This window comes from Rhinichthys klamathensis, unplaced genomic scaffold, assembly GCF_029890125.1.
Source record: "Rhinichthys klamathensis goyatoka isolate OS25496 unplaced genomic scaffold, OSU_Roscu_1.1 h1tg000001l_1, whole genome shotgun sequence".
NCBI lineage: Eukaryota > Metazoa > Chordata > Actinopteri > Cypriniformes > Leuciscidae > Rhinichthys > Rhinichthys klamathensis.
This window is the reverse complement of record NW_026606555.1, coordinates 2,850,464-2,871,705: the sequence shown is the minus strand read 5'-3', so window position 1 is coordinate 2,871,705 and position 21,242 is coordinate 2,850,464. Positions and strand designations below refer to the sequence as shown.

The 21,242-nt window shown below is 38.6% G+C and overlaps 1 protein-coding gene across 1 annotated transcript in view; it reads right to left on the bottom strand.

Moving 5' to 3' along the window:
• Positions 1 to 21,242, bottom strand: part of rngtt (RNA guanylyltransferase and 5'-phosphatase) — a 135,125-nt gene that overhangs the window by 34,719 nt on the left and 79,164 nt on the right. Inside the window, exon 12 of the mRNA XM_056247449.1 lies at positions 18,658 to 18,726. Within this exon, the coding sequence (XP_056103424.1) occupies positions 18,658 to 18,726 (69 nt within the window). The remainder of the gene's footprint in view (positions 1 to 18,657; positions 18,727 to 21,242) is intronic.

Below are 21,242 nucleotides of genomic sequence, written 5' to 3'. Positions count from 1 at the left end.
GTTGTTTTCAATAAAAAAACATATTTGCACAAAGCAAGCCGATCCACTTTTCCATGTTGATAGAGCATTAAAACGAGAAAAAAAATAATGGGACAAAAAGAAATCAAGAGACATTTAGAATAGATAAAAATGTGCGATTAATTGCGATTAATCGCGTGTTAACTATGGCATTAATGCGATTAATCGCGATTAAATATTTTAATCATTTGACAGCACTATATATTGTTAAACTTTTTTGATCCACTTCAAATGTTGACTACTGTAGTTGCCAGGCTGCATACTAACCAAAACCTAGTGCTTTTTTGCCCATTACTGCTATAAACAAGGTTTCTTTCATTTTGCGATGGGGGCTAGACAGATCCACAGGGACTGGAAAGGTCCACTTAGGAAAAAACAGGCTCAACCCAGAACAGAGCAGTAATGCTGTCAAAAGCTGGAAGCACAGAGCCCAGAGAGCGCACCACTTTCCAAGGTAAGGTCACTATCTAACAGGTTGCAGGAATACAGAAATGCTCTCAAAATAAAAATCCTAATAGCTTTGCTCACCCCACAGCAGACTCCCAGCATGAGGTGAGATGATGAAAGAGGAAGTGATGAAGTGCTTACGGAGGATATATGTGAACCACATCATCAACACGCCACAAGGTGACAAATTTAATGTTGGTTTCTCAGCAAGAAGAAGGACATGATGCCCTTTCCACTGACACATTACTGTTATTATCATTTATTCACAGTTATTAATTTAATATTATGATAGTTATTAACAGTAATTTTACTTAGAGCAAATGTATGAATGCAATGGCTTAGTAAAGGGTCAGACTGAGGTTGTGTTTTAAGAACTTTCAAAAACTTTTACAGCCAAGGATAAAAACACACTCAGCTGAAGATAATTCAAAAGCTTTTTATTATTTTGAATTATTTTGAAAGCACTTGAGCTATGCAGAAGATTGTCAGCCCTGAAAATGCAACTCATATTTGCTGAGAGTGAAAGGCGTCTGGAACAATAACGCTTTTATGGGGATTGAGTTACGGCTGCGGCTCAAAATGCCTCGAGGTTTAGCATTTGAACACCGTATTGTATTAAGGCACGACAGACCAAGGTCGGCCTGTCGCTGCCGCAGATCTTCTAATGGCTTGTCAAAACATTTTGAAAATCAGTTAGATTGTGTCTCTTTAATCAAATCGAGTCATTGAGTCGCAGTTATTCAGTCATGTGGTCGACACACAAAGATCTCGAAAGCAGAGCATCGTTAGTCCTTGATGGAGTCAAACGCAATGAATGCAGGGGTGAATATCAATCAAGAGCGCAACACAAACCCGAAGCGTCACCATGGAAACAAGCACGACCCTGTTAGCATTCCCTTATGCCAGACTAACCTGTTTACCTGGAGCTTTTCACTTCTTTGTAATGCATGATGTTGCTGTACGGTTTGTCTGTTAGCGTCCACATGCTTTCAACCACAGCAAACTCTTACTTCTCATTCCTAAAAAAGCTCTTCTGCTTCCATTTCCCATCTGATGATTAAAGGATGGACATTGACAAATGTGTGGAAGGCTGTCTAGATTAATCTCACCATCTGTCTCAGAAATGAAAAGTTCTTTTGTTTCATCATAAAGTCATTTGCTTGTCCTCGCTGAGAGTGGACATGCTGCATGGCATGCCAGGATCTCAGCCAACGAGAACACGGTTGATGTGTAAAAGATAGTTATGCAGAGTCAGATTTTGGAGGAATAGGATTTCGCAGCGGGCCGCCGAAGTGCAAACCAAGTGCCTGAACAAAATGTTCTGTTGCTCATCACGGCTGGTTAGGACACAGCCTGACCGAGTCTCCTTCTGGTGCTAAAGAGACAAAACCATCAGGTGCAAGCTGACAGGACAGAACGATCCACCGAAAACAACACAATTCAGAGTGATCATTAGGCCTGTAAAGGGAATGAGACACGGGAGAGTTTCCCAAAAGCTTTCTGAGACCCATGGCATCTAGGATTTACTTAGGCTTGCAATGTTTTGGGGAAACGTTTCCCAGGACAGTTGACTACTCGCCCAACAACCTACTGCTCTATAGTGATAGATGTCGCCTACTCAGTTTAGGAAGTTAGTGAAAGGGGTCATATTCACTAAAAAACTAAACAAATCGCAGTAAAATGTGCTGCTCCAACAATTATGATTAGACTGAAATAAACAGGAATCATGTTCAAAATTAACTTGACTCATCCCAACTTTCTAACACTGGGATTCTTCCAAAGGATCTGCGGAGTGGCTAGAACCAATGCAAGCTTTGTTATCGTTCTCTTCTGATGTTTAGGAATACTACCATCTACTCTAATTCCCCTTTATTACCTCGGCAAGTTAAGAGTCACGCAATAGGCGTCATTGACATGGAAATGCTCTAATGGATGATCATGTGTTGATGGCTTCTGATATCCGACATTAAAACTCAGGAGTCCTTTTTGCAGTTTCATTTCAAAGAAATGCTCTTTTTGGATTGGCGAGGAAGCTTTGTGATTTTGTGATCCTCGTGATATGACATCTTTAAGACAATGTTAAGTTATTTGTAGCTTTAGTTGTTATCAAAATGATAGAATAAAAGGATTGCCCATAATGCATGGATAACGTGTTTTGAAAGCACAAAGGTCTGCTGTTAGCAATCTTAAGAAGAAAACAAGTGCTGCGTGGGTGAGTTTCCACAACGGGCCTTGTAAAATGCAACATTACCAAGATTACTAAGGCTTTACATTGAACCCTTTAAAAGCACTGCCACTACAGATATCAAAGCAGAACTTTCGAAACAAATTCATAACCTACACATGTCAGGATAATTACTGTTGGACTTCAAATCATCAGCTCTGTTCGATGTTTCCATTATAATAAGGTCCCATTAGTTAAAGGGTCATGAAACCCCCCTATTTCAGCTCAAGTCTAGCTCACAATTCTTTTTGAAAAATGCAACTTAAATGGGCGTGGATGGCTGTGAGAAGGGGTGTGGTATGGTCATCGGCAGTATCCCATGCATATCGACTGTCACTAAAAGCAGTGGTAAAACGTGAGGAAATGCTAGATAGAAGTTAAAGTCTTATGAAATACGACACTTTATTATTGTCCTTTCAAAAGTAACTGAATGCCCTGCTATATTAGCCTACATAATAAGAATATATTTTAAACATACAATATATTTTTATTTTTTAAACATACATTTATTTTTATTTTTTAAACATACAATATATTTTTAAACAATATATTTTAAACATACTTCTAATAAGAAGATATTTTATACATACAGTCAACTTCGCGTATACAGGCAGGAGCCATCTTTGAAATACAGTCTCTACCAGTCGATCTACGAATGCCGATCCAAGTGCGCTGGTGAGATGTGAACGAGCTATAAGTTGTGATAAGGTGAGCGCGAACAGCAGGCTTGGATCGGCGTTCGTAGATCGACTGGTAGAGACTGTATTTCAAAGATGGCTCCTGCCTGTATACGCGAAGTTGACTGTATGTTTAAAATATCTTCTTATTAAACTGTCTGGACACTGACAAAGTTCTCAATGCTTCGGTTTGAAGGTAGGGACCCTCATTATGCTACCGTGTTAGTGTGGGGCTATTTTCAGCCTTGTTAGTGGTATTAACAAGCGATTTTTATTTGTCATTGATCTATGCCCAATATACTAGCGTTATACTAGCTTTATAGGCTAAACTGTTTTTAGAGATAAAACTCTTTACATTCGATAATCATGAAAACAAATCTCAGATAACGGTTGACTAGGTAACAATGTGTAATTAGACCAAAGGTTCATTTTGCGCCGGAGTTCTCCTTTAATGTCTATGGCGAGTCACGCAGGCACTGGGCAACTCCGCAGCCGAGCCTGGGATAAAATAGTCCGAGTATAAACACTTATTATAAGCGTACCGTAGGGATTCAGGATAAATCAAAAACACGGTTTGGAAAATGGATTTATGATGTACTCGTTCATTTTGAACATAAGTTACGGACTGCAGCAGCTGCTGATACAACGGCGTTCTGTTGCGCGAGCGTCCACTCGCACAAATGCGACCACATAACATTTTAACTCGCACATTCTCAAAAAACGGTCGCAGTCTGGAACCCTGAATGCGCATATAGAGAGAAACGCATGTTAAATTAAACGTCATCCAGTAAAGCGCTGTACTAATTTATAGCGGTTTCACAATATACATCACGATACAAAAATGCAACAATATGTATCGTGGATAGTGACAACATGTATTGTGTATAGTTCACATGTATAGTCTAAAGTTTTAGGGTACTACATTAAACTACTATACATAATGTTGAATCTAATGTAGAATTATATTGGAATATTTGTGGGTCCTGATAATGTCAAATGTCTGATGTTACCAGTAAAAAGTGGCCTACATTATTTTAAATATATCTAGTTAGTGAAGGAGTGCAAGCATATCCGTCTGAAATAATTCTGGGTTTTTTTTTTCAGCTTCAGAATCATGAATATTGTTGTTCTGGTGTCTCTATTGTCCTGTGCGTTGGGTTTCCAGCACCAAGTCCAAGCCTATTCATTTACACACACTATGTAACATCAAATTAACATTTTAATCAGTACATTTTTTTGTTAACCTTTTACCATATGTCTTGGAGTATCGCAGTAATACCGTATCGTGAGTTCAGTATCGTGATATGTATTGAATCAGCCCTACTTATTTAGTTTCCACACTCCACACAGACACTTGGACATGCGCCTAATAAAAGTGCACATTTAACGTTAGATGCAAAGTGGCTTAACGTTAGGATACTCCTTTGTTTCAAATGATAAGCCATGTTTGAGGATGACGAATGAAAGGCGAACGTTTAATTTATGCCCGGCATAATTACCACATGGACCAGCCGTGTTAACAACCTGTCCGTCATAAACTGCATGACTGCATGAGTTTTTGTTCTGAGACTACCTGACTAATTAAAACTTGGCCGACTAAGCCTTTTCTCATCGCCTGATGTTTATTCGACTATTAGGGGCAGCCCCCACAGATACAACTTCAACTTCAATAATGTATAAGTAAATGTTAAAATAAACATGAATTAAGATTAATATATGCTTTAGAATTACTTTTCAATTCGAGTTCATGTTAGATAACAAATTAATCTTATTGTAGTGTTACTGACTATTGTGCAAAAAAAATAGTTCTAATGGCTATTGATCAGATATACTTAATATCCATATATTAAACAATGTCTGTACACACATGGCCCTAAACTGGCCTCATTTTGCAAGTCTTCCTTAACACACACTACCCCATTAGTCATTCAGACAACACACTGATTAGCAGGTTTATAAACCGAGCAGTTTTGCATGCTGGAATAATAGAGGAATATCTGTCCGTAAAGATTAAGAGATGCGTCTGACAAACGCTTGACAGAAACACTTCATAGTGAGAATGTTTCCCTTGCTGACCTCGCTCTTAATGACAGATTTTGAGAAGAAGAGCGCGTGAATAAATGAGGGGTCACAGGTCAGCACAAAGCCAGCAGAGCCGTAACCTCTATACTGAGTGATATCAGACGCCACAGGCGAAAGCTGATATTAAGCGCATCTATCTCTGTCACAGATATTCAATTACCACAGGGCAATTTCCTTATGCACACTGGAGAACCGGCCCGGTCGTCTGATGGCGTAATTCAGTTATTTATCTACAGTTTTCATAAAACAAACAAGGAGGACATGTTCATGAATTTTCAGTACGACACTGATTTTATAGTATTTTTGCGTTCATTTTAAAAGCTCAATGAAACCTTGACCCCGTGTGAAGTGGTGTTTCTACAAACATCCTGAAACTGTTCTCATGATAAGTATTAAAGTCAATCTGAAACCGCATTCGCAAACCCATGATGCGTCCCCAGTGTGACGAATAACAGGAAACTCAGTGACAAAACTGTGCAAGGATTTGACTCAATTCTGCCACAGCTGAATGAAAACCATGACTAAATAGTTATTGGGTTTTTGGTAAAGATCATTTGCGAAATGTAAAGTTCATTAAGTAGATTTCATCCTTCAGCCTTCTAGTAAACAAGGTAATGAACGAATTCAATCGCCTCTTAATAAACGTGTGTTGTGGTCTGCACAACATGTGCGTTTCCTTTCCAGACATCAAAGATGCTGAAACACCTGATGTGTGTGTTGGATGTCCTGGTGTGTGTTGGATGTGCTGGTGTGTGTTGGATGTGCTGGTGTGTGTAAGAGCAGCTCAGGTGATGTGAAGTAACCTGGCGCATATCAAAGGTAGAAAGATCAAAACAGACTTAGTTTTGCTTGTTTATCAGGGGGTGGTGTGTGTGTGCTTTTGTTTTTGTGATATATGAGGACACAAATGTGTATAATGACATGCATATTACACTGGTATTACAACTTACACATGATATATGAGGACATTGCATGAGTCCTCATATTTCAAATAGCTTAAAAAACTTAAAAAACAATGTTTTTTTTTAAATGTAAAAATGCAGCATGTCTCCTGTGATGGGTAGGTTTAGGGATAAGGGCAGTGTGTGTGTGTGTGTGTGTGTGTGTGTGTGTGTGTGTGTGTGTGTGTGTGTGTGTGTGTGTGTGTGTGTGTGATGGGTAGGTTTAGGGATAGGGGCAGTGTAGGGGGATAGAATATACAGTTTGTCCAGTATTAAAGTCATTACGCCTATGGAATGTCCTCATATATCACAAAAACACAGCTGGGTGTGTGTGTGTGTGTGTGTGTGTGTGTAAAAGTGTTTCTACCGCCTAAATTTGACTTATTGGCATTTCCCTGAAAATGTCATCAGTAGCACGAGAGGCAGAGATGTGTGATTGGTTGGTGTGTAGAGGCGTTCTTATAAACTCTCTGTAAACACAGCTGTCACTTTCCCATTGTCTTTCTGGGTGTTTAAGAGTAGACAGCTTCATTCATTATAATGGGAGTCATTTAGTTTTGACACATTGCAAATGTGCCACTTTGCAAGGTCCAAACTAAATGTGTGGCCAAGTGAGAACATTTACCGGCCATGAAACATATATATTTTGTCACTAAGACAATGTTTTTTTTCTCCTATGCACACACACAGTGCAGGCAGTTATTTTATTCGCAGTATCGTATATTGTGTGATAAGCTCGGTAAAACTACACCTGTCAGAAAGATCAACGCATCAGAAACTTGTCTTTGTACAAAATGGGGGGATTCAAGGTTTACAAAAGTGGTCTTGACAAACGATAACACTTTTGTAGAGCAAAATTGAAGAGGAAAATTGCATTTCTCAGAAAATAAATGGCTTTGCAGAAGCTCTCAAACTTTTTTCATAGCACAATATAATAAGTTGTTGGCAAATAGAGCTGCTGCTAAAATTTACTGAAACAAAAACAATCATTTCATGAGCAAGGGGACAAAGCAGGAAGATTGTTTGTGCCTGGCAAATTAAACTGCCTTCTTGTTGAGATCTTCAAGAAACTGGGTGTTCTTCGCTGCTATGAAAAGCCCTAATATTGCCAAACCCAGGAAGAGTCAACACAAAATGTAGAAACATTCACTCTGTTGGCCTTTTTTAATGTAGATACAGAGTTCTGTTCCAAACGCAAGGGTTTCCGTGCAGGTTTGATGCACATTTTGAAAGTGCACATACGAAATCCTGAATGGAAATGCAAAATATGCCTGATGCCTGAAATGTGAATAAACTCGCATTCAAATTTGCATTAAAAATGGATTGCAAAAATGGATTATGTACAAACACTACATTACCCATGATGCTGTACAGAAAATTCCACCAATCAGAGTTGCAGAAAAAATATATACGTAATCAACTTTTGAACAGGATGAGAAAATTTTTCTTATTTTGTTTAAAGATCATATTTTTTTGTTCATTTTTTCGGACGCCCCTCCCATGTTTGTTGATTGACAGCAGCGTTTCAACACAGACCCGCCCTGAGCGAGCTCGAGCTGTCATCATAGTCCGTCATTGTTGATACGCTATGAGCAGAATGGCGTCTAAGCGATTGTGGTGTTCTGTTCTTGGGTGTAATAACGAACACAGTCATTTTGATGTTCCTAAATCCGAACCGCTGAAGACGCAGTGGCTGAGTTTGTTTTAGAAGGGAATATTCCTCATGAGCAACGTCAATGCGTTCATGTTTGCGCGAATCATTTCTCACCAGACTGCTTTATAAACGAGGATTAGTATGAGCTGGTAAGAAGCTGCTCCTGAAGAAAGAATCGGTTCCTGCTGCACCTCCAGAAGAACTGAAGTGAGTGTAACGTTTTATTAACCTTTATATTAACGTTAATCTTTGCAAATCGCTTGCACGCATTCACGATGAATGCGGCTAAGGTTTACACTCAGGGTACATTACGGCATGTTTTCTATGTATGATGTTTTCAATATACATTCATAATCCCACGTTTATAATGAACAACGCGTTATGGTTATTGTGTTATTACAAACTGAGTACGTATACATCAGTAAACACATAGCGTTCGTACATCTCACTAAGTTACTCTAACGTTACCCTGCCAGTAACGTTACATACAAAGATAGATCAAAGTGACATTACGTTAACCAACCATTCAGAAACGTCCTGTTCGAGCCTTAATTGTCGAACTACTTTGCGGCCGTCATCTTGTTCCGGGTGCGACTCCGGTTCAAACTGATACGGTTGCACAGATGTGTCCTCAGAGACTCCCGCTGCCATTCTCTCTCCAAAATATACCCTCAACTGTTGTCAAGGCAACACTCCACGTGCGTTGTGTCTAAACGCCCGCAGAACAGAGGGGCGGAGTCAGCGAAGCTCATTATCATTTAAAGGCATATGCACTGAAACGGCGTGCTGAAAACAGAGCTGTTTTTGACCAGGTAAAATGAGTGTTTTCTTACAATACTAATGCGAATTTTTAATTAAAGTATATTACAAACTTTTAATTTAGACCCTAAAAAATCTAATTATCTTGTATGAAAATGGCATTATATGACCCCTTTAATGCATTATTCCATTCCATCAGTGAATGTTTGCAGTTTCTGTAATAGCTGTGTGTGAGTCCCTCAGTTGTCCTCAGTGTGAAAAGATGGATCTTAAAATCATAGTCACTGCTGGAAAGGGTTCAAATATGCAAAGCTGGAAACCTGAAACATTTTCAGGACCTTGAGGACTTTTCTGAAGTTTAACTCAAGAACAACCATCACAAAACAAAAACAGACGAGGATCATCCAGGTAACGACCCAGTATTAAGAATCAAGGATGTGTACACTTTTGAACGGGGCCATTTTTTACGTTGGACACGACAAAATCTGCAGGCCCTGATAAACTGGATCCTTTTAAAGCTAGCAGCAAATTTTATTGCCGTGCCTTTAACTAATATTTTTAATCTGTGCTTGAACACAAATGTCATTCCTTCCATCTGGAAATCAGCTTTTGTGGTTCCCCTGTTAAAGGGTGGTGACCCTTCCATCTTAAATAACCACAGACCGATCTCTAAATTGTCTGTCCTGGTCAAGGTTTTAGAGTTCCTTGTCAGTGATCAATTAAAGGGTTTTTTAACAGTAAAAATGTTTTATCTGACTTCCAATCTGGTTTTAGAAAAAGGCATAGTACAACATCGGCAGCTCTTAAGGTTTTAAATGACTTTATTAAATCCATAGAAAACAAGCAGCATTGTGGAGCCCTTTTTATTTACCTTTCTAAGGCATTTGATACAGTGGAGCACACAGTGCTTAAGCACAGATTGTGTAGGACTGGACTTTCTGAACAAACTGTCAGCTGGTTTGTTAATTACCTTACAGAGAGACTCAGTGTGTGCAGGCGCTATCTCAGAACAACAAAAGGCGTGCCCCAGGGGTCAGTCTTGGGGCCACTGCTTTTCATACTCTATATAAATAACATTGATTGAGTGCCTAAAGAAAAGTTCATTTCTATGCGGATGACACTGTACTGTATTGCTCAGCACCCACCGCAGACCAGGCCAATTACAACTTGATTTTGACACGCTTTAACAGAATCTTTATGATTTAAAACTTGTTTTAAATGCTGAAAAAACAAAAGTCATGCTTTTTTCAAATTCAAAATCCAAATCAGATGTGCCTTCAATCCTCACTTCTCAGGGTACGGAGATTGAATGTGTTTCTAAATACAGATATCTTGGTATTTTAATAGATGAATCTCTTTCTTTTACCCTTCATATTCAGCAGCTAGCAAAAAGATTAAAACTTAAACTAGGGTTTTATTTCAGAATAAAATCCAGTCTTTCGTTCGAATCTAGAAAGAGGTTGGTTGCTGCCACTTTTATGTCTATACTTGACTATGGTGATGTTTTATACATGCATGCTTCGTCTCAAAGTTTACATGCACTGGACACTGTGTACCATGGAGCTCTGAGGTTCATCACTGGTTTTAAAGTCCTCACTCACCATTGTGAACTGTAGGAACATGTTGGATGGTCTTCCCTATCAACACTGGTATATCTTCATATATAAGGCTATTTTAGGTCTACTTCCATCCTACCTTCTGACCTACAATAGTGTAAATAATATTAGGCCTTCCAATCATTGTTCCCAGGATCTTTTCCTTCTGTCTGTTCCTAAGGTTAGACCTGAGCTGGAGCAACTTACAGAAATCCATGACACTTAATAAACTGGTCTCATTGGTCGCTTTTAAGAGGATTTTAACTGACTTGAAGTCAGCCACATGTCAAGTCAAGTCAAGTACTCCTCATTTATATAGCGCTTTTAACAATGGAGATTGTTTCAAAGCAGCTTTACAGAGATAAACATACAATTTACGGTAACAGAGATTGTTTTGGCTTTATAGCGATTTTTGAATAATGTTATTTCCAGCTAAAGTTAGTTTTGATTGATTCACTTCCAGCAAAATTATAATTTGCTATTACATTAGGGGCCACTAAGACGACGGCGTTCTCTCTAAACAGACTTTAAACGCGAACCTGTGACCTGATGGCGTTCACATGCGCATTAAATCCTGTTTAAAACATGTGGCTGTAGATGTTTTGCCTGATGTGTAAAGGATTGTGGTTGACTTCAAGGGATTATCTACAGTATTTCAGTTGTTTTATGTTTTTATTATTTTTGTGTATGTATGAATGGTTGTACTGCAGCCTGTCTTGGCCAGGACACTCTTGATCTCAATGAGTCTCTTCCTGGTTAAATAAAGGTAAATAAATCAATAATACATTTATAAATTTAGCTTTTATTTCGTCTTGTGGACTATATGTAAAGATCTTTTATGCAAAATATCTTTTTCAGGTCAACACTAAATATAAAATAATGAAATAATTAAAATAATGAACACTTAGGTGTATGTAAACTTGGGCACGACTGTATACAGTATATATGCATACTTTGCAATTGAACTTAAAATATACTGTACACAGTACGTTGTGATTCACAATGTAGCTAGTTGGCTTGGTTCACGGCTTATAAGGCTTTTACAAAGACTTTTTAAAAACAAATCCTGAAAAAAATGAAGGACACAAATACTTATGGAGCCAACAGCATTGAAGAAGTGTGTGAGCACTAATGTCCTCCATTAAAGTGAGTCTTCACAACCCGCCAGAACTGTTGTGAGCTTGGCTGTTCACAGGTATATGGTGATGTATTTGAGCCAGTATTATGTGAGCTGCTACTGCACTACATCTCCCTCCTGCAGCTTTTAAAACCAATGTTTAATCGCTCTAATACAGCAAACACAACTCTCCCCAGAGAAATCAAGGTCAATCAGTTGCTTCATCAGGGTAATGCGGATGAAAAACATCAGTGCTTTCCTATTTCACAATTATCATAAAGGCACAAACCAAATGTGAAACATTGTGGAATGGAAAGCCAGCTATTATCTCTTGATAACACAGTCCTACGTGAAATGGACATTTACATCCAAGCATTCGGCAGATGCTTTTATCCGAAGCGTAAGTGCACATAAAGTGTACATTTTGCCTTTATGTGTGATCCCTGGGGTTGAACCCATGACCTTGATGTTGCAGGCGCCATGCTCTAACACATACTGACTGATTTCAGTGGGTCTACGTGGAGAGAAAGCACATTGGATTCAACACAGGCAACAGGAGATTTTGTCCTGGATGTATTTTTCCACTCAGCTAAACTGCAACAAATTCTGGGATTCTATGCATTGGTTCATTGTCCATTATCAATAGTGTAGCGAAGCACGAAACACCGGTTACTCAGGGGTCACTTCTAAACTCTTGGTCAACGAGGCGAAATAGCACATTGAAAGTTGAACAACCTTGAATGCGACTCCTATTGAGACGACTGAATCTCACTGAACAAATGCAAAATAAAGGTGTCTTAGGAGGCAGCAAAGTTAAGTTGCCTGGTGGTATCAAAACCCGAGAGATGCGGCTCACCGAGCAAAACCGTGTTCAAATTGCGGCAGGAAGACTTGAATCTATAATACTTGTATATTGCCTAAAGGGGAATGACCAGAAGGAGGACGGGATATTGTTCAGCATCAAAGAGGGAGTCTGACCTGCTGTGCTATCAGCGGACGCACACAAGGGCTTTAGAAAGGGATGAATGGGTCTGTCTTTTTGAAATGCTAAAGAGATTCGGATTGGTTTGTTCTATAAAAATCCTGTAGCTGTAGGGCTGATCAACAACATTGTGTCAAAGTCATTTAACATTTCCAGAGGCAGGACTCCTCTGTCCTTTTTATAATTGCCACAGAAGCTTTTGTAGAGCATAAAATAGCCTTTGCGCGATTGATGTCTTACTCTATATAAACTGCCTTGACAGATCGAATCCCACTTTTTGACACAGTCTTTTTGACACGTCAGGAAAACATCCGGCTGCACAGTTAATGAGCTGCACGATTTGATAGAGTTAAAGGGGTCATGAACTGGCTTTTTAAATTGTTTTATATTGTTGTCTGAGGTCAACTTATGACGTTCGCTTGGTTTTTACATTCAAAAACATCAAAATGAATAAGTAAAAGGCTATTTTCTACCCTAGTTTTGAGCCTAGCTCAAAAACGCTCGGTTTTTATGGGCGTCTCGCATTGAAGACTTGGAAGTACACGCCCACTGCTGTGAGTGGATAACAGTTTTGCATATTATAATGAGTTTGGTGTAATGCGCGAATCGGTGGGCGGGGCCAAACCGGCCGTGTTGAAGTAGGCGTTGATCTTCTTCTGCGGGGGTGGTGTTTTATCCCCTTTGTCGTCAATGAAAAACGAGTCGTTTGCTGAGCCTGGTGTCAATCTTTCATTGGACTAACAAGGACGTTTTCAGTTCTGAAACTTACAGGATATTCTTATAATTTGATGACCTCTTAGAGGTCAAAAGCTCAAGGAAAATTTGATTTCTCAGTTCTTCACCCCTTTAATATTCTGAATCTGAACCTACTAATAATACATATGGACCAACAGATGGTTAACTTTAATGTCGTAATAAAGAATCAAATTAAAAACTAATGCTCCCAGCCCAACACAAAGACATGATGGTATTTGTAAGAATGTTATCCGACACTGTAAAAAATGATCGTGATTTTAACGGTAAAAGACTGTAAAAATGCTACAGTGCAAAACTGTTAATTGGTTAACAGAAAGTTTCTGTGATAGATCTAACGGTACATTTAATGTAATTTTACTGTAAAATACTGTTAAATTTACAGTTTTTGAAAGTGAAAAGAACAACTCATTGTATAATTTACAGTGAAAAACCGTAAATTGACATTCCCACACTTCCCTGCGTGACACTTCACATTTGATTTATTTTTGTTGAAATAACTATGTTTCTTCTTAGTTCTTTTCTAATCAGTTATGTACATTAGGGTTTTATGTTACATTTAATGTTGTTGAATTAATGTTTATTGCATTTTTAAAATGTCATGTGTGTTACCATGAATGGTGTTTAATGTTTGTGCGAATAACACCGTGCAGCTTCAATATAATAGTATTAACTTTCTTGTGGAAGATTGCTTGTGATGAGCTTTGATTTATCATGTGACTCAACACTGCTGTGATGATTGCTGGTTGTCAGTGTATTACAATGGTACAAATCAGATATTAACACTTCAATAGGTTGGTAAATTATCATTATATCAGATAATGAATTACGGTTTATTACTGTACATTTTAAGTTAAGTCTGTAAAACCAAAAACGTTGATACCGTATTTTTGACGGTAAAGTTCTGGTAACCACAGCTGCCAGTTTTTTTCCGTAAAAACAACGGGATTTTTTTTACAGTGGAGAATCTACATCTCTGGAATTTAATTCCAAGCTCTTTTTTTTTGCAACAAAGTTACTTTCTCTGTCTCTGTACATTGTGTTCCTCACTTTGTCCCGCAGTGCATGTGCAGCGGTTGTGTTGGTACTCATTTTTAATGACCTACTTCACATCTATTGTATGATTCACAAATATTAAAATGATAAATGTGTCGTGGCCACACAACTAAGCATTTTTCTCCCCTGAATTTGCAGATAAGACAGAATGCAAATAGACAGGCTATTATTTAAAATGTAAGTCTGCCTGCATGATATTAATGAGTCCCACAGACTTGGGCGTCTGGTTCAGGAGTGCTTGGTTTAGGTTGGAGACTGCGCAGGAAGGATGTTGAATTAATATGGCAGCAATAGAGATATGGCAGCATTTCATCTATGTCTATTAACTAAAAATCATTATATTACAGTAATAAGAATCCCCACTGTGTATGAATAGGGTTTACTTTTAAATGTCTTTAGAAGGCCATGTGTGAAATATTTATTTTAGCTTATTATTTATCTTGCAAAATATAGACTACCGGTCAAAAGTTTTGGGGTCGGTAAGATTTTTTAAAAATAATTCTTATTTATTTGATCAAAAATACAACAAAACCTGTAATACTGTGACCTAATATTACAATCCAAAATTATTCCTGTGATTAAAACTATATATTAAAATTATAATATATAAAATATATGTTTTATTTGTGTAATGTGCGCTGAGAGTGTTTATGAGATTCCTCCAGTAAAATCTTTCCATCCTTTCACTTTCACTGGGAATACTCAGGCTGACCTCAGGACAGTATTTATTTAACTAAAATCACAGTAAATAAGTTAATCACACAATTCATTAAAGCATGTTTGTCAAGTGTGTAGCGGTACAAAGCTTGCTCTCCTGCTCTCTGGAAAAGGTCATGTGGAACGACGGTCTCAGTGTTGTACATTACGCAGGTTTCAGGGTCACATGATTCTCTCTTTAATATGAGGACATGTGGAAAAGAGGATAGCGGTGCACGTGAGGCTCGCTGGATAGATGGAAATATTACACTACACCTGGCTAATGTGCAGTTTCTCCAGCACTAAGAGGACAAGCGCAGCTGTGAGAGACGTCAGCAGGGAACATGCATTACTCTGGATACATAGAGGGCTTCTGAAGCCCATTTGAAATATATTGATGTGATTGATCGGTTGTCACACAGGAATGTGGAGTGTATGTGTATGACCTTTACCTTGCATTTGCAAAAAGACTGAACAATATTGGATTATTTTTTGGATGAGTATTTGTATGATTTCTGCAGCTGAAAGCGGCTCTCTCTTCTGTTGTGTTTCTAATCTGTCAAAGGCACATTGATGTGGAGCGTCTGTTTTTAATCCGGCACACCAGCGGCGAATCTCTCCTGCCTTTATCCCCCTGGGTCCTGCTTTTGTTTTTATGAATTTGTCTGTTTCTAAAGTCACATGCCTGGTGAATTCTAATGTGGGCATCCTGGGCTTTCTTCTGAGAGTGCAAACGTTCGGGGGTTTGGCGATAGGAATTGATTTGGTTTTAAATGTCTGCACAGCCCATTTTATAGAAAGATGAACGATCCACCTTATTCCTGCGCCCCATGACGCTTTGCCCGGATTATGGGTGTAACTTCCGTTAAGCTGTGCACAATCAGTGAAAGGCTCGCTTTATGAATGCAATATGTTCAAAAAGTGTCACAATGAGATGACATTAATCGACTCACGCTTCAACCATCGAACATTAAAATGAAATTTAAAAGTTTAAAAGAATCAACAAGGTACTTTCAACAGACCAAAAATAGCACCCAAAGCGTGAGTCTTTGGTTAAATATTAGCCTGACTTCGTCATACTCATATATTAGTCAGAATGTGAGTCTGATACTGCTCCATAGGGCTTTGATTATGAGGCGTGTCTTAACCGAACCAGGAAAAAAAAAAACTCTGCACTCAATTGGATAGACCTACAACCAATCAGAGCAACGTATAGTTGCTTAGCATAGTTTCAACAGAACTGCACGCACGCTGGAAGAAGTAGTAAAATAATGAGTGTTGCTTCTTTTACTTGGTCCTCCATGAGTGCGACCAAAGGAGAAACCACAACGACTGCAGGGTTTTCATTGCGTCCCATCTTCTTAGCGACCATCGGAGCCAGCTGATAAAATAAACTTTTGCCGAATCCCGTAGGAAGGACGGCAAACACGTCTTTCCGATCGACAAATGCCTTGATTGCAGTTCTCTGTTCGTCTTTTAAAATGAATGCGCTGTCGATTTCTTTTACAACAGACGCGATAGCGGGATCTCTACATCTCAGTTCTCCAGCTGCAGTGATCTCTGAGGGAAACCAGTTCAACCCAAGCGCTCTTTGATAACGTGATGATTACGTCCCTGCAGATCATCTGTCCATCATCGTATAAAGCCCACCCTGGCAATTTGATTGGCCTGCCTAATTTTGAACTGATCATAATTACTCCTCAATGGATCGAGTCCAGACCGAACTTCCCGACCAAAAAATGTTGTGGGCGGGGTTCGGGCTGGCATCCAGGCTAGTTAAATATCACTGTAGAAGGCAAATATATATCTGTATTGTATAACAAGCCTTATCAAAAATGTTCATTAACTTCAGCATTACGTGACACTATATCAAAGTGATTTCCATCATTTTGACAGATTATAAATCGCATTTACCTGTGAAAACAAGCCTGGAAAGAGACGTGAGGATTATTGAGAAACGAGAGATTCTTCGTGCATTCCAGTGAATTATTAATGGAATATCGTGGATTACATTCGGGAGAACAGACCACAGATGTGCCGTATATGTTGTCCTTTTTCATACTTTTAAAGGCGGGTTGCAAAGGGAAAAATAAATATCATCATGAGGAAAAGAAAGCAGCGACTGAAAAGAGCTCTCGCCATAGATATTCTTGATATAACATCACGTTAAAATACCAAGTATAACGTTACTCTCATGATGTCTGAAAATAAATCATGAAGGAAATTTGACAGTTCATCCAGTCAAACTGACGGATCGGCTTTATTTGTAGGGCAACCTTATGATTTGAAATGATTCGTTTCAGCCTTTTTGAATGGAAGTTCCCCAAACCGGAAGTGCCGCCCATAATTCAAAACGCAGTAAGGTCGTCAGGAATAAGGAGGATGGGAGAATGGGTTTATTATCATGTAATGAAATAAAAGCTAGAATGCACACAAGACTTACAACCTTTTTTATTTTGACAGAAGGCATTCTAGAAGAGATTTAGGCTAAAAATGTATTTGTTAAATACATGTAAATGTGCACCTGCAATATCTTTGTTTTCTCAAAAAGCATAATATAATAAATAATAGTTTGAAATAATAGTTTGATAAATAATTGTATCAATAGGACAGTGTTTTTTTGCTAATATTTAATAGATCAGGCTTTTATGGATCATATAGTATGATAGCATATGTAACTCATACTCAAGGAAAAAAAAACACTTCATTTTTTGAGCAAAAATATGAAATTTGATGCAGTCGCTGATATTTATATGGACAAATACTAATATAAATCAATGAGATCTTTATAACAGTACAGACTACTTAACAGCAGATAACAGCTGACTACTTACATAAAGGCATGTAAACATCAGCTGTCACTCCATATCTGCCAGTAACATGTCTTAGCAAGATATTTAAATGCTTCGTTTTATGAACAAAGCTCTGCAGTTTTAAAACATTTAATACAAGGCAATACAATGATTGAGAGATGAACAAATAAACCTTACGCTAAAGGATCATATTTGATACATCTCAATAATTATGCATGGAAAATCAAGTGAGCCAAAGTTGCTTCAGTCCAGTAAGTGTTCATGTTAAAAAAACAATATAAACTATTTCAATATACGTTTAAAAAGACAAGTGAATCACGTGCTGAAAGGCCTTTTCATTGCTAGAAAAGCATAAACTATCATCAGGCGACCGCAGGCGTGCAGTAGATTGTGTGCAACAGGTTTTACAGCAAAGTTTTTGATCATGTTGATAATTGAGGCTTTAGAAACTCGTGTATCAAATATGATATAGAGGAACTAAGTCCTGGTGTAGCAGTTACACGTGACACTTACATACAGTATATGATATTTGTGCAACATTCATATTTAATGTTCACTTCAAGCAAAGCGAAAAGCCCGTCTTTGGCTGAGAATTTTCTCAAGATTTGATCGATTAGTTTAAAAATCAGTTTAGTTTGCATTCGTGCGCATACACACTGTATAATACAGCATAGATGATGGATTATTACTGCCATAAACTGAAATGTGTCTGAGGAAGCCTGAATGAACATAAAACTAACCCTCTTATTTACTCTCTCTCTCACTGCAGTAAAGTTACATCCTGCATTTGCAGTCCCAGTGTGTGTGTGTGTGTGTGTGTGTGTGTTTTGGTGTCAGACTCACCCCTATAGGCTGGAAGATAAGACCATCAACTTCATGGCTGACCTGCGAGGTGAAACTGCCCTCCAGGAGCTGCGAACAAAGACGACAATGAGAATATATAATGTGTATTTGGCATAAAAAACATGTAGCCTGCGGGCAGAGACAGTCTCATGGACAGAGGACAAGACAGAAAAAAAAAGTAAAGTTTCCAAAACAGATTTCTCAAACACTCTCTCCATCTGGGGAAAAAATAGCACAGTCCCAAACTCACACCACTGAGCCAGAAGTTGACATGTCAGACTTTCACAAACACTTCGAGTCTTGTTGAACACATGTCGAGTCTTTAGAGGAAATCAACATATGAACAGTGTTTTAACATCCATGTATGTTTGCATGCAAGCAGTAAATTCATTATAAAAACAAATTAAAAAAACGTGGCACTATCATAACATTATATTGTTTTGTTTGAGGAAGGGTGTGGCTCTCTGTCTGAACGACCAATGGCAGGGCAGTATGCAAATCCAGAGGCTTAAAGGGATAGTTCACCCAAAAATGACCATTCTGTTATCATTTCCTCACCATCATGTCTTTCCAAAACCATTCGATCTTCGCTCATCTTCCAAACCCAGATTTGCTGTCCCTCCATTGAATGTCCATTCCACCAAAATTGACAGTTCAAAAAGTTCATAAAGAGATTGTAAAAGTCATCAAGCGGTTTAAGTCTACTCAAGTCTTACCAATTCATCTGAAGAGAAACTTTCTATAATGAACATTGCTCAATTCACATCGAGCGCATCAAATAGGAAGCTGTAATGAGATTGACTGAAGTGTAGGAACTATTGAGGTTCGTTCTCATGCGTCAAGCAAGTATGGTTGAGCTTCTTGAGTGCTTTATGTATGCGTTTATCAATGTTTGTATGTGAATAAAAGCCTAAATCAAATCTGTTCGTTATATAAAGCGATCTTTATGAACTGTTAAACAACGTCTTGAAGTGTCAAAGTTTCAAGACGTTGCATTTGTCCTCATTAAACAGGGTGGGATCAAATTGGACTCTTGTTTACTTTATTATAGTGTTTCTGTTGTTTGAACTTCCAATGCAGGGACAAAAATCTCGTAGGTTTCATCAAAAGAATATAAATTTTAGTTAAGAAAATGAACTAAAGTCTCATGGGTTTGCAATGACACGAGAGGGTGAGTACAAATTATAGGCAACATCATTTTGGGTGAATGAACCCTTTAAATAGGCAAGGACTATTTGATCCATTGGGAATCAATTGGGATTTGATACAAAGACAGGCACTGATGAATCAACAGTAACAACAGAAACACTATAATAAAGCAAACAAGAGTCCAATTTGATTTCATGTTGACTTTGCAGAACATCCTTGAGAAACGGCGTCCAATATCATATGTAAACAATGCATTATAAAAGGGAAGTGCAGAGAAACGACAGAAAGTACAGGCGGCCGAGCTCTGGGATTTGCCGTTTTCATTAGCGTGACCCTGTCTATAGAGCGGCTGCCGCAAATGGATTCCTTTCTCATAAATGCTGAGACCTTGAGCCTGTCTGTGTTTAAACGGATCAGTGTCGTCGATCTAGGCTTCGCGACTAAGACAAGGTCTCCCACCCTGATATCACACTGTTCAATAGAAAAACCCTCCACTTCTTTCATTACCGATAATCTGTGTTTCTCTACGACCTTCCCCATAATCCATGCACAGGGACTGTGTTATTTTAGCTCAGCACACAGGGCTACGGCAGCAGAAAGATGGAGCACGGCCCTCCACTCCACATTAGCGGTCTTCTTTTCTCCTTTAACCTCTCAGACACACGTCCGCTCTGCTGTTGAAGAGGCTTGGACGGCGGATTGAGATTCTGGTCAGTCAGTAAGTCTGCAGTCGTGCCTCACACACCTCGTCCTCAAAGCTCCTCTACATGCAGGCTTCACAGTCTGCTCAGGTAACTGGCCAGTGTCCACATCCCACCCTGTTTAATGAGGACATTAGCACTTAATGAGATCATTAACTCCCGCTAAACTCTTTCCGAGATGAAAGGCTGGCTTTGAGCGCTGCAAATGTGTTTTGTTTCTTATTTATTTTTCTATTTTTCTTTCTTTATCCTTTCTGTATGATTATGTAGCACTTTATTTTACAGTCTCATTTCACATGTGCCCGGCCGAAAAAAAGTCTCGGTCAGGCAAATGCTTAAGAGTCTACGAATGGATCATTATTGCAGTGATTATGATGTTAAGATATGCATGTCATATGTTTGGCATCAGTTTTTCTAAACCCTAATCGAGTGTGTAGCTTTTCCTTTCCTAAACAACCATGGAAATAACCATCTAGAGGAGCATCAGTGTTTGGTGCAGATCTTGTATTGTCAGTGCAAGAGTCCAGCTCTCTGTAAAGTCCAGCACATCCTGAAGACTTTCCCTGAGTTTAAGATCTGGACTCAGAGGAGCATCAGTTCATGTGTGGAAATGATTCTTCATCTTCAAGCTCCTCACAACCATCCTTTCACAACCTGAGCCGGGTTAATCTTCATGTTGTCATCCTGGAATATGATCATGATGCGTTTCATACATGGTTGTTTAAGAAATGAAGA